This window comes from Mustelus asterias, chromosome 18 (genome assembly GCF_964213995.1).
Source record: "Mustelus asterias chromosome 18, sMusAst1.hap1.1, whole genome shotgun sequence".
Taxonomy (NCBI): domain Eukaryota; kingdom Metazoa; phylum Chordata; class Chondrichthyes; order Carcharhiniformes; family Triakidae; genus Mustelus; species Mustelus asterias.
The window spans coordinates 10802598-10817478 of record NC_135818.1 but is presented as its reverse complement, the minus strand read 5'-3'; the positions used below and the strand labels follow the sequence as shown (position 1 = coordinate 10817478).

The window sequence follows — 14881 nt, the reverse complement described above, 5'->3', positions numbered from 1 at the left end:
GGGCCAAATGGCCTCTTGCTCCTATAGGAGAGTATGTTGTGAAGGCAGTTTGCCATGTCAGTTATGGAGAATGTGACGATGTGATGGGCGATGATAGCATGTTGTCGATCACGCTTTACGTTACAAATTTAGCCATGACAAAAATGATCAGGACACTTATTCTTCTGGAATGGAAGACTGGTCTCGGTTTCCATTTCATACTGTACCCCAACCCTATTTTACGGATGTAATGTTGAGAAACAAACATGGCTGCCAGATGCTAACCAGAGTTGGTCCACCCTGAATAAACACCTGCATACTTTGACAAATTACACAACTTCTTTTTCCCCCTTTATTCTCTGTTCTGGAGGCGGAAGAGATCCCAGCGCTCAGTGAGCACTGACGTTCTTCACCCATTGGCCGGTGTGATGGGAACAGAGTGTGTTGGCCCTCACAATCTCCTGAAGCCTTTGGCATTTACTTTGAGGGGATCAGAGAGGAACTTACGGAGTTGGTTTTTCCCCCAGAGAGAGTGTTTCCGGTTGGTTTTGGCTTGCCCCAGGACGTCGGATGATTAAGGGGTAAATGGACCCTGCCGTTACACTTTAGGGGCGGCACAGTGGCATAATGGTTAGCACTGCTGCCTCACAGTGCCAGGGACATGGGTTCGATTCCCGGCTTAGGTCACTGTCTGTGTGGAGTCTGCACGTTCTCCCCGTGTGTGCGTGGGTTTCCACTGGGTGCTCCGGTTTCCTCCCACACTCCAAAGGTGTGCGGATTCGGTTGATTGGCCGTGCTAAATTGCCCCTTAGTGCCAGAGGGATTGACAGGGTAAAAACGTGGGGTTATGGGGTTAGGTGGATTGGCCAGGCTAAATTGCCCCTTAGTGTCAGTGTCATCAGGACAGACGCAAGAGTGCCAAATTTCAAAGGGAGCAACAATTTATACAGCACGTGAAAAGGGTGCTGATGGGTTGGCATTAAAGTTGGGTAAATCGAATTCTCCAATATAAAGGTGTCAACCAGTCCAAATGCCAGAAAATTGATGGATTTGCAAAGTAAGAACAAATTTCACTATCGCAGCGAGCACATGCCCGTACTTTTAGGGCTGATGATTTACATTCTTTTTCCCCAGCATTTGAGTATAAATATTTATAGTATAAATATGGGGATAGTACCTGGGTGAGATTGTGGTCGGTGCAGGCTCGATGGGCCGAATTGCCTCCTTCTGCACTGTACGATTCTATGATTCTATTCTATGGGGATCGGGCCTGGGTGGGATTGTAGATGGTTCAGGCTCAATTGGCCAAATGGCCTCATTTTGCACTGTTGGGGTTCTATGATGTAGGTGGGCTGCTTTGTCGCAGCATCGTAAATGATTCAAGAGGCAATGGGGGACGATCTTTGACTTCTGACACATTTCTAACTTGATATGTACGCACCGTGGCCTCTTTGGTGGTTACTTAAGTTGAGTCAGTGCTACTTGCAGTACTTGGGTTTCTTCTGTACAACTCAAGAGGTCAGCACTGCAGCGAGCCCGAGAGAAAGCACAGGCAGTAGCAGTGCTTGGCTGTGCCCAGTACCACCCAAAGCCTGTTTTTGCAGCCTCCTCTGGGAAGAGGAGTCTCTGGCAATGACTCCTGCCGCAGCGAGATCTGCTACCTCCCACGATAAGGAGGCAGCTTGCAGGAAGGAGGGAGCACAACATATCGCTGGCAAGCTGATCTGCTCAGCATCCCACTCTGTTCCTTTTCCTCTCAAAGCACCAGCTTGAAATGATCCCCAGTGGTACGAAGGCAGCATGGTGCAAAAAATATATTAAAAAGCAACTAGCACCGAGGCTCACAAAAGCTGGAGGAGGAGTGGAAAGGAAAATGAAAGGTCTGTTAAAATCTGTGGGGCCTTTGAAAGGACTACCTGTAGATATATCCAAATTAAAAGCTAAATGCTGAAAATCTGAAATAAAAACGGAAAATCAGCATCCTCTTAAATTGTGCCCTTTGAAATTTGGCGTTCCTGTATCTGTCCTGATGAGTGCAAGCCGAAAAACTTTGACAGCTCGTCTCTTTTTTTCAGCAATACTTCACCTTCAGAAATAAAAACAGAAAATGCTGGATAAACTCAGTCGGTCTGGCAGCATCAATGGAGAGAGAAACAGAGTTAACATTTTGGCCCAGATTCTACCGGCGCGCTCGCCCTGGAATCGGGGCAGGCGAGGTTCGCAAAAGAACATTCTCCGTTGTCCTCGGGCACGATCTTGCTAGCCTTGGGCGGGCATGCCGGTAAAATTCCGGACTTTGAGTCCAATACGACCCTTCTGTAGAACGTTAAATCTATCTCTCGTCCAATATGATTCTTCTGTGACACATTAACACTAATTTCTCTCTCTCCACAGGTGCTGCCTGAACCGCTGAGTTTATCCAGTGTTTTCCAGTTTTATTTCTGAATGTGGTGTATCGCTGAAAAAAAAAAGATGAGCTGTCAAAGTTTTTCATTTTGCACTCATCAGGACAGACGCAAGAGTGCCAAATTTCAAAGGGAGCAACAATTTATACAGCACGTGAAAAGGGTGCTGATGGGTTGGCATTAAAGTTGGGTAAATCGAATTCTCCAATATAAAGGTGTCAACCAGTCTAAATGCCCAAAAATTGGTGGATTTGCAAAGTAAGAACAAATTTCACAATCGCAGCGAGCACATGCCCGTACTTTTAGGGCTGATGATTTACATTCTTTTTCCCCAGCATTTGAGTGCACGCGTGAAGGGATTGAGAAGGGGGAAATGGAGGGAGATTCCCCCATAAGAATCCGAGGAGGCTCAATTGCGGAATAATATTTGGGACGCTTCTCCAGCCCTTTTATGAAGCACAGAATTCAGTATCAAGGAGACCCACGTCTCTATAATTCTTGGGTTGCGCGACAGTGGGGGACATTGTACACGTACATCAGTGGCCAGTTTCTCGTAATCCTCCATAAGCTGCTCATTCTCCTGGTTAACGGCCAGAACTTTGCAGATTCGATTGGCTGCGGTTTCCGCCTGGAGAGAGGAGAAAACAAAAGGACACAAATCTTGGTTGAGACACGGACATTAAGAGGAATCCCACCACAAAGGTTCTCCGTGCTTCTCAGTTACAGAACGGGAACTCTGGTCACACCTGCCTTGGTATTCATACATCATCACCATTACAGGGGCGAGTCCTTACAGTCAAACCAGGGAGGCCTCGACAGCACCAGAGATCTATTCAGCTGTGCAAGCGCAGAATGGGGAAGATACGCCTGTTATTCTTCACAATATCGCTGTACCATTCTCTACCACAAACTCGTTTTCAGTGAGGGGCATGGTCTAGGCTTCAGATGTTTCCATTGCCACAGCAATGGCTGGAGAATTTGCGATTAGATGACAGTACTGACCCCAAGAGTATTCCTTCCATTGAGACTATCAATGGTGGCACAGTGGTTCACACTGCTACCTCACTGCTACCTGAAGAAGGGGCTTGCAGCTCCGAAAGCTTGTGTGGCTTTTGCTACCAAATAAACCTGTTGGACTTTAACCTGGTGTTGTTAAACTTCTTACTGTGTTTACCCCAGTCCAACGCCGGCATCTCCACATCATGACCTCACAACACCAGGGACCTGGGTTCGATTCCCGGCTTGGGTCACTGTCTGTGTGGAGTTTGCACGTTCTTCCCGCATCTGCGTGGGTTTCCTCCGGGTGCTCCGGTTTCCTCCCACAGTCGAGAGATATATGCGGGTTCGGTGGATTGGCCGTGCTAAATTGACCCTTAGTGTCAGGGGGATTAGCTAAGGTAAATGCATGGGGTTATGGGGATAGGGCCTGGGTGGGATTGTGGTCGGTGCAGACTCGATGGGCCGAATTGGCCTCCTTCTGCACCGTAGGATTCTATTATTGGAGCAGAGTAACTCGCTCCTGTGAAGAACTGAATTTGGTGTCAAACTGAAAGCAGATCCTTGCATGGGTTTGTGGCAATGCTGACGTGACCTGGAGCAAGTCACAAAGACTTCCATCCACTGTGAGAGAGTTTGATAAGGCACCATATCCAACAGCTGAGAGAATGCAGCTTCACTCTGCTCCCTTCCACCTTCTGGTTAATGCCACTATTTTAATCGCTATCTGAGGGATATTTCAACAGCTTCCCAGAATTTTCTTATCAGTTATTTCACTGGGAAGTTTTCTTATGTTCAGCTACAGGAGCGCAACTAAACTAACTCCACTGGCCAGAATTCTCTGACCTCGCCCATGGCTGGGATTATCCAGTCCCGCTGCGGTGAAATGGAGTTTTGGCTGAGTGCCAGATTCTCCGTTCTCGCTGGCAGCGGAGCGTGGAGAATTCCAAACAATGTCTTCGTTTTCAGTTTTGCACAAACTGGACTTGTAGCTGCACATCGAGAGGTGGTTTACTGGCCTTCAACTAATTCTTCTTCTACCCGAAAACCATACTTCATTCGGCAATTTAAAAACAACCCCTTAAAAACCAGCTCTCGTTATCAATTAGAAATCTCTCCGCATATTTAGGGATGTGGGAGATTTTCCAGCCTCCCAGCCGTGTGTTTCCCGCCAGCGGGCGATGGCACGTTGTTTGCTAGTGGTGGGATTCTCCAGTCCCGCCGCTGTTAAGGGGCGGCACGGTGGCACAGTGGTTGGCACTGCTGCTTCACAGCTCCAGGGACTTGGGTTCGATTCCCGGCTCGGGTCACTGTCTGTGTGGAGTTTGCACATTCTCCTCGTGTCTGCGTGGGTTTCCTCCGGGTGCTCCGGTTTCCTCCCACAGTACTAAGATGTGCGGGTTAGGTTGATTGGCCATGCTAAAATTGCCCCTTAGTGTCCTGAGATGCATAGGTTAGAGGGATTAGTGGGTAAAATGTGTAGGGATATGGGGGTAGGGCTTGTGTGGGATTGTGGTCGGTGCAGACTCGATGGGCCGAATGGCCTCTTTCTGTACTGTAGGGTTTCTATGTTAATGGGAATTCCCATTGACGTCACCCCATGCCGGCGGGAAACCCACAGGCAGGGGTACATTGTCGGCGGGACCGGAGAATCCCACCAGCGTGAATGGCCGGGGAATTCTGGCCATGATATATTTTGAGACAACTCCTTATTCGGCCTAGTCTACCTGCATAGAACCACTCCCAATGCAAGTGAATCCCTTCTTGAATGAGGTGGCCATAACTACACTCTCACCACTGACCTCGACAGTTCATACGTTCCACTTGCAATAAACAAAGGAGACAGTCATCGACTTCAGGAAGTGTAGTGGAGGGCACGCCCCTGTCTGCATCAACGGGGATGAAGTGGAAATGGCCGAACGCCTCGGGTTTCTGGGAGTGTAGATCACTCACCACCTGTCCTGGTCCCTTCATGCCAGCGCTATAGTTAAGAAACAGTATGAAGTCTCATAACACCAGGTTAAAGTCCAACCGGTTAATTGGAATCACGAGCTTTCGGAGCACTGCTCCTTCCTGAGATGACTCACCTGATGAAGGAGCAGTGCTCCGAAAGCTCGTGATTCCAAATAAACCTGTTGGACTTTAACCTGGTGTTGTGAGACTTCTTACTGTGCCCACCCCAGTCCAATGCCGGCATCTCCACATCATAGTTAAGAAAGCCCACCAATGCCTCTACCTTCTCAGGAGGCTAAGGAAGTTTGATATGTCTGTTATGACTCTCACCAATTTTATTTACAGATGCACCATAGAAAGCATTCTTTCTGGTTGTATCACAGCTTGGTATGGCTCCTGCTCTGACCAAGACCACAAGAAACTAAAAATGGTTGTGAACGTAGCCCAGTCCATCACGCAAACCGGCCTCCCATCCATTGACTCTGTCTACACTTCCCGCTGCCTCGGAAAAGCAGCCAGCATAATCAAGGACCTCACATACCCCGGACATTCTCTCTTCCACCTTCTTCCGTCAGGAAAAAGATACAAAAGTCTGAGATCACATACCAACCGACTCAAGAACAGCTTCTTCCCTGCTGCCATCAGACTTTTGAATAGACCTACCTCATTAAGTTGATCTTTCTCTACACCCTAACTATGACTGTAACACGACATTCTGCACCCTCTCTTTTCCTTCTCCTCTATGTACTCTATGAATGGTATATTTTGTCTGTATAGCGCACACGAAACCATAGAATCCTTACAGTGCAGAAGGAGGCCATTTAGCCCATCGAGTCTGCACCGACCACCATCCCACCCAGACCCTATCCCCGTAACCCTATACATTTACCCTTGCTAGTCCCCCTGACACTCAGGGGCAATTTAGCACGGCCAATCCATCTAACATGCACATCTTTGGATCATGGGAGGAAACCAGAGCACCCGGAGGAAACCCACGCAGACACGGGGAGAACGTGTAAACTCGACACAGACAGTGACCCAAGCCGGGAATCGAACCTGGGTCCCTGGTGCTGTGAGGCAGCAATGCTAACCACTGTGCCACCCTCAATACTTCTCACTGTATCCCAATACATGTGATAATAATAAATCAAATGGAAGAAAGGCCTATCTTCCATCTGTCTTCCTAATTACTTGCGGCAAGTGCGTGCTACCTTTATGTTCCATGAGCAAGGAAATGCTGCTCTCTCCATGCCTCCGCGACATGCTTTCTCTTTCTCCATTTAAATGATAAATTCTGAAAATATCCCTCAAAGGTGTGAAGTCTATTCTGACTGTCACTCATTTGAAACTTTCATCCAATTAAATCCAGCTTTTTTCTGAGATTTGGACATCACAGTGGTTAGCGCTGCTGCCTCACAGCGCCAGGGACTTGGGTTCGATTCCCGGCTTGGGTCACTGTCTGTGTGGAGTTTGCACAATCCCCCCCGTGTCTGCGTGGGTTTCCTCCGGGTGCTCCGGTTTCCTCCCACAGTCCAAAAGATGTGCGGGTTAGGTGGATTGGCCATGCTAAAATTGCCCCTTGGTGTCAGGGGGACCAGCTAGGATAAAATGCATGGGGTTACGGGGATAGGGCCTGGGTGGGATTGCGGTCGATGCAGACTCGATGGGCCGAATGGCCTCTTTCTGCACTGTAGGGTTCGATGATTCTAGGAATTGTCAAACGTTGCAGAGTGGAAGGTAGCAGGGCTTGGGGGATGGCCATCGATGAAGGATAAAGTGCCCACCTCGTCCCTCCCACCACACCCCTGACTGTCACTGGCAGAGCTGGACTCTTCATTTGAAATGGACATCGCGCAGTTTTTATTGCCACACATTCAGAGGGATCACAATCTGAGAGAAGCAGAAATATCCATTTTATCTTCAGCATCAGGAAGTTGCCAAGATACCTTGTGATAACCAGATTCTGGAACCAATTCCAGAACCTCTTTGAGCTCTGGCACTAGCCTGAACTGCAAAGCCGCAATTCTGTGACACGATTTAACCCCCCGATTCTTGCCTCGCAATTTCTTTCCGCAGCCTCCAGTCACACTCTAACTTTTCACCATCTATTTAGTTGCTGAGCAACCAAGAAGCAAGAGCCAGGAAGATGCTAATCTTAGCTGCAGAGTGCATTTGAGGCAATATTTTCAGCTGCATTAGTCCACTGCTCAGCCAGCTGCCGCAATCACTATTCCACCCCTGGTACAGCGCCAATGTAGACATGGCAATGAAGTGGCACCATTGCCCACGTAGCTCTGTATCGGAGTCAACCTTCACTGGGGATTTCTCAGACTCAGTCTCTGGGCCGAGTCAGTGGGACATCTTCCCAGTTTCTAATAACAGCGCCAAGCGTGCCACAAAAGCCAGCCGGGTCACCAGGGCCATTTCTGTGACACCTACCACAGGGCAGCTCGGTGGCACAGTGGTTAGCACCGCTGCCCCATAGCGCCAGGAATGTGGGAGGAAACCCACGCAAAGATGTGCGGGTTAGGTTGATTGGCCATGCTAAATTGCCCTTTAGTGTCAGGGGATTAGCAGTGTAAATATGTGGGGTTACAGGGATAGGGCCTGGGTGGGATTGTGGTCGGTACAGACTCGATGGGCCAAATGGCCTCCTTCTGCACTGTAGAGATTCTATCTGGAAGCAGGCGAGTGGCGCCACGTTGCTTCAGAACACACTGCCCTCAAATGGAGTTCCCAATCTTGCCTGAGTGATAGTGGCGCAGTGCTCTGTACGAAACAGACTCTTCCCCCACAGGAAGGGCTTCTGTTTAGAGAGGAAGGCATCCTTTCTCACTTATCAGTGAATCTTCCAGAGTGAGTAGGGTTACCAACCCTCCAGGATCGGCCTGGAGTCTCCCGGAATTGAAGATCAATTTCCAGGATTCTGCTGTGTGCAATCCTGGAAAAATAAATCATCTTAGAATCTCCACAGTGCAGAAGGAGGCCATTCAGCCCATCGCGCCTGCACTGACAACAATCCTACCCAGGCCCTATCCCTATAACCCCATGTATTTATCCCAGCTAGACCCCCTGGCACGAAGGGTCAATTTACCATGGCCAGCCCACTTAACCTGCACATCTTTGGAGTGTGGGAGGAAACCGGAGCACCCGGTCGGGAAACCCACGCAGACACGGGGAGAACATGCAGACTCTCCACACAGGCAGTGACTTGGGGCCGGAATTGAACCCGGGTCCCTGGCACTGTGAGGCAGCAGTGCTAATCACTGTGTGCCACCACAATGAGACCATTCAGCCCATCGAGCCTGCACCAACTACAATCCCACGTAGGCCCTATCCCCATAACCGCATGTATTTACCCCACCAATCCCCTGGCACTAAGGGCCAATTTAGCATGGCCAATCAACTGAACCCGCACCTATTTGTAATGTGGGTGGAAACTGGACCAATCGAAGGAAACCCACCCAGAGATGGGGAGAACGTGCAAACTCCGCACAGTCACCCAAGGCTGGAATTGAACCTGGATTCCTGGCGCTGTGAGGCAGCAGTGCTAACCACTGTGCCACCTTGCTGACTCAAAGAAGGGAAGAAAAGCAGCTTTAGAAATGGAACTCTAATTCTATGGAAGAGAAAAAAAGAGTACAAATGTGTGAAATGCAACAGTTTTTTAAAAATTGCATTTTCAGAAGATATGCAGGATAAATGTAGCAGGGATTTCAGGGCTGGGAGATGAATAAGAAACATTTACTCTGATTAACCATGTCCAATTGAAGATGATTCGGATGCTGCCAACCAAGTGAAACTCCTGTACTTGTTACAAAGTTCAACTAGAGGGCACCAGCACCTAATAGTGAAACCGGGTGTAAATGTTGTGAGACTTCTTGCAGTGTAGACCAGACCAGTAAGCGGTGGCACAGTGGTTAGCACTGCTGCCTCACAGCGCCAGGGTCCCGGGTTCAATTCCTGGCTTGGGTCACTGTCTGTGCGGAGTCTGCACATTCTCCCCGTGTCTGCGTGGGTTTCCTCCGGGTGCTCCGGTTTCCTCCCACAGTCCGAAAGATGTGCTGGTTAGGGTGCATTGAATATGCTAAATTCTCCCTCAGTGTACCCGAACAGGCGCCGGAATGTGGCGACTAGGGTATTTTCACAGTAACTTCATTGCAATGTTAATGTAAGCCCACTTGTGTCCAATAAATAAACTACTTTGATCCTAGTCTTGAAGATAGTGGACTTGAATGCTAGAATGACAACTTTGGATTAGATGTAAGGTGACCAATGGGAACAAGCTGTAAGAGTCAGCTGACGCAGTAAACCATGGAACCAATTACAGAATGATGTGATGATCAGCTGACTCACTATAAATAAGAACCCCTTGGGAATTGTGGGGAGCTTGGAATGGCCCAGGGCGAGTCCCCAAGTTTGGAGTAATGAAGTTCTTTTATTAAACCCTTTCTTTAATTTAGAAGTTGGAGTAGGGTTTGTTATATTTTTATTGTCTGCACCGAGTCGGGGTGATTTGGGAGCCCTTTCGGAATGGTGGGTGGGTTCCGATTCTGGGATTCCCGGCCCCCTTCCCAGGGTTTCTAGTTTTCGGCCTCTTAAGGGTGCGGGCCAGCTCGGGTAGTGAGCTCGCACTCTGCACTCCTGACCTAGCAGCCTCTGTGGGGATAGGCATGTCCTAATCCCCTGTCATTTTTATGCAGTCGAGCCAGCTTTTCAATGAGTCTTGATTCACGCCACCTCATGATCCACAGTCTCCATGACGGCACATTCAAAATGTCCTCCTCATGACCCACACCCCCATGCTATGTAATGCTCTCATTTGGCCCCTCATGCCCCCATGCCAATCTATGGCACTCTCATGCCCATTCATCCACTGCACTCTGTAAAACGCCAACTAACCACATAATGGCAGTAGGATCATAGAATCTCTACAGTGCAAAAGGAGGCCAGTCAGCCCATCGAGTCTGCACCAATAACAATCCCACCCAGACACTATCCGCGCAATCCCACAAATGTACCCCGCTAATCCCTCTAACCTACGCATCCCGGGTCACTAAGGGACAATCTAACATGGTCAAACAACCTAACCCGCACATCTTTGGACTGTGGGAGGAAACCGGAGCACCTGGAGGAAACCCACGCAGACATGGGGAGAATGTGCAAACTCCACACAGACAATGACCCAAGCCGGGAATTGAACCCAGGTCCCTGGAGCTAAGAGGCAGCAGTGCTAACCACTGTGCCACCATGCCTACCCAAAGGATGTGTAAAGAAAGGGTTTTTTCAAGTCATTCATTGATAACTTTCTACCTCCTTAAAAAAACTATTTTTATAATAGGCCAATAAAAGTGGCAACCGCCCAGACCATTTATCGTTTCAATAGCAGAAACTGCAAGTACTTAAAACCTAACTGATGAGTGTAAATAACGAGGGTTAAATTAACAACATAGATCAGAGAAGCAAAGCTGCCAATCAAGCAATATTTTCTCTGCAGCTCTGCGGGTTTCAACAGACTATGGATTTATGGGCTCTCAGCCAAGTCCCATTATTTATTCTTGGCTGAGAGCCCAGACATCCAATAGAGTACTGAAACACCTGAGCCCCAGGGAAAACATTGCTTGATGTAACTGAAGCTCTCTGAACTTAATTGGCTAAAGTAGCGTGGATGGGACCAGATAGATTGAGGTGGCATGGAAAGTGGGGGGGGGGGGGGGGGGGGGGGGGGGTGGCGGGGTGGTGTTGCGGGCTGAAGTGCCTGTCTGCTTTATTATGACTGGAAGCCAAGGTGGGCCCTTGTAAACTGTCTGCATCTGCAGCCGGCAGTCCCTGTGGCTCCCTCTGAACTTTCTCCCTGATCAGTCAGCTAACTGCAGCTCCCAGTCTCACCCCCACACTCCCTCTCTACCATCAAAACGCCACTCTTCCTAGCATTTTCTCCCGAGGCGGATGGGGTGAGCCAGGGATTTTCCCCAACTCCTCTCAGCCACCTCAAGGCTGAAACTCCAGCCCCGTGAATCCACACACTTTTATTTGGAGAACAAAGCTTTAGCAGGAAGACACGTTACATTCTTTTCTTGAAAGTGAAGTGACACTCGATCCATCTGGAGTGTCACAGCAACAGACTCAAGTAACGGTGCTTTTAAATAACGTGAGCTGTTCTCGACAATTCCCAATGTGGTCTGCCAAGTTCGGGGAAATACATCAAAGTAGTAGGTTTTTGAACCTGGGACATTAAAATTAAAGCAATTTTGTTACGGCCGTTCACGCCGGCGGGATTTTCCCATCCCGCTGCAGTGAACGGGGATCTGACAGGGCGCCAAACTCTCCGACCTCGCTGCAGCAGGAGCGTGGCGTGATCGAACCCTAAAATAGTCACTGATTAGGAAAATGGGTCTTGACTCAATAATTTCAACAGTCTCATCTTCACTTAACACTAAACTATTAACACAGTATTGTGATATTGTGTGCATGCCATTGTAATGTGGCAGAGCAAGGGTTAATGTGGGACTGGAGACTGACTGCCCATGGTATGATGTGTAGAGTTACATGGTAATAGGCTCAGAAAGAACACTCTGAAAGCAGCCCATCTGCATGGAAGCAACACTTCCCGCTGCCTCGGCAAAGCAGCCAGCATAATTAAGGACCCTCACGTACCCCGGACATTCTCTCTTCCACCTTCTTCCGTCAGGAAAATGATACAAAAGTCTGAGGTCATGTACCAACCGACTCAAGAACAGCTTCTTCCCTGCTGCCATCAGACTTTTGAATGGATCTATCTTGCACTAAGTTGATCTTTCTCTATGACTGTAACACTACATTCTGCACTCTCTCCTTTCCTTCTCTATGAACGGTATGCTTTGTCTGTATAGCGCGCAAGTAGTAATACTTTTCACTGTATGCTAATATATGTGACAATAAAAAAATCAAATCAAATCAAATTGAACCATGCAGGACTAGTAACCTGGGATCTGTAAATAGTTAAAGACTAACAATAAATGGTTCACGTTTAAGTATTCAAGTCTCAAGATCTCATCACTGAGACAGCTAAAGAACCTATATTAGAGTCATAGAGGTTTACAGCATGGAATCAGGCCCTTCGGCCCAACTTGTCCATGCCGTCCCTTTTTTATTAACCACTAAGTTTGTCCCAATTGCCCGCGTTTGGCCCATATCCCTCTATACTCATCTTACCCATGTAACTGTCTAAATGCTTTTTAAAAGACAAACTTGTACCCGCCTTGACTACTACCTCTGGCAGCTTGTTCCAGACATTCACCATCCTGTGTGTGAAAAAATTGCCCCTCTGGACCCTTTTGTATCTCTCCCCTCTCACCTTAAACCTATGCCCTCTAGTTTTAGACTCCCCTACACCTTTAGGAAAAGTTGTTGGACTATCTGCCTTATCTACGTCCCTCATTATTTTATAGACCTCTATAAGATCACCCCCAAGTCTCCTACGCTCCAGGGAAAAAAGTCCCAGTCTATCCAGCCTCTCCCTATAACTCCAACTCTTACAACACTCAACACAACACACGAATATTACAACACAGATTGTTTCTGACCAATGGATTTGAATTTGAAGGCTTATCCATCTCATAAACTATTACCTGCTTCAAAACCAAAGAACAAAAAGAATATAAAGTGTGGAGATGTGTTGCACTGTGACTCATAGCACACTGAGCATGGACAGTTCCTGCTGAGTGTTTACCTATTGCTTTTCAAACAGGTTAGGAAATCTCAGGTGACAACCTGTCAGTAAAAATTAAATGTTGCAGAGAAACCCGCTAATGTGTGTTTGTGTAGAAAGCCACCCAGCAAACACATTTCCAGTTTAGCAGCCATTTGTAGTACCGGGGCAGATGAAAAGCAGTGCGTTGTTTGCCTGTAGCAGTTTAGATCCAATATTTACTGTCTGAGCAATTTTCTCTCAAAGCTGAACAAATACATCGGGTAGCTACGCGAGGTTACCATGTGTGGTTGGTGTTTGGACTCGTCAACATTGATCCTTTCTTGCCGGGAGGCACCATTCTCACAATACAGTGTTCAGTACTTACACAGTGGCTAACGCATCCCGAACCACTCAGGGCCCTCAGTCAGGAGGGGAAATGGATACCTGTGCGTTTTGGAAACACTACCAGGTAGGATTGAGAAATTCACTTCCCCTTTCGAAAGGGCAAAACCTCTCAAACCACATCAGGTACCAAGAAAAAGAGGGCGGCACAGTGGGTTGGCACTGCTGCCTCTCTGCTCCAGGGACCCGGCTTCGATTCCGGCCTTGGGTGACCTGTGCGGAGTCTGCACATTCTCCCCAGGTCTGCGTGGGTTTCCTCCGGGTGCTCCAGTTTCCTCCCACAGTCCAAAAGACGTGCTGGTTAGGCAGCACGGTGGCACAGTGGTTAGCACTGCCGCCTCACAGCTCCAGGGACCCGGGTCCGATTCCGGCCTTGGGTCACTGTCTGTGTGGAGTTTGCACGTTCTCCCCATGTCTGAGTGGGTTTCCTTCCACAGTCACAAAGATGTGCGGGTTAGGTGGATTGCCCATGCTAAATTGCCCCCCAAGTTTTCCACGATGTGTAGGTTAGGGGGATTAGCCATGCTAAATTACCCCTCCAATGTCCCATGATGTGTAGGTTAGGGGGATTAGCGGGGTAAATACGTGGGGCTACGTGGATAGGGCCTGGATGGGATGCTCAGTCAGAGAGTCGGTGCAGACTCAATGGGCTGAATGGCCTCCTTCGGCACTGTAGGGATTCAATGAAATACTCGGGGAGTGTAAAGATTTATGTAAGTAAATGTGACCATCTTATTACATAGCAAATGAAGATGGAGAGTTAATCAGACTTGGCTGAGGGAGGGTTTGATTGAAAGCTCGTGCAGATGTTAAATAAAATGACATCCGAAACTCAAGAGAAAATGTAACCTCTGGACAGACTGCTGAGTCCGTTACACGTCAGGGTCATCTACACACACACACACACACACACACACACACACACACACACACACACACACACACACACACACACAAAGTGATACCTGTAGTGTATTAAAAGTAGAAGAGATGCAAGATCAGTGGGAAAATGCATGCAGTATCTAAAGGGTGAGTTGCTACGTACAAACCAGCGCCCGTTCAGCGTCAAATGGAAAGCACAAGTGCAACAGAGAAACCTCCAGACAAACCAAGGCCTGTACCTGCACGGCATTAAGGACAGAACGAGAGAAGAAGGAAGTTGCTCAAGAGACATTTTCCTCAGGCTTCCAACACTAATGTCTAGATGGAAAATCAGCAATGAGAAGAGGGTTCAGAGGAGCAGCAGGAAATAAAACGTTCACATTTGCACAAATCCAGCAAAACTACAGACAGTTAGCTTAACAGTCGCTGCGCTGACCCGACAGTACAGAGGAGATGTCAGGGGTAAGTTTTTCACTCAGAGGGTGGTGGGTGAGTGGAATCGGCTGCCGTCAGTGGTGGTGGAGGCAAACTCGATAGGGTCTTTTAAGAGACTTCTGGATGAGTACATGGGACTCAATAGGATTGAGGGTTA

The 14881-nt window shown here is 48.3% G+C and overlaps 1 protein-coding gene across 6 annotated transcripts in view; it reads right to left on the bottom strand.

Annotated features, from left to right (window-relative positions):
- actn1 (actinin, alpha 1) overlaps positions 1 to 14881 on the bottom strand; it is a 235038-nt gene that overhangs the window by 56824 nt on the left and 163333 nt on the right. For all 6 annotated transcript variants that reach the window (XM_078233362.1, XM_078233360.1, XM_078233364.1 and 3 more), the window contains one exon: positions 2920 to 3012. In XM_078233362.1, the coding sequence (XP_078089488.1) occupies positions 2920 to 3012 (93 nt within the window). The remainder of the gene's footprint in view (positions 1 to 2919; positions 3013 to 14881) is intronic.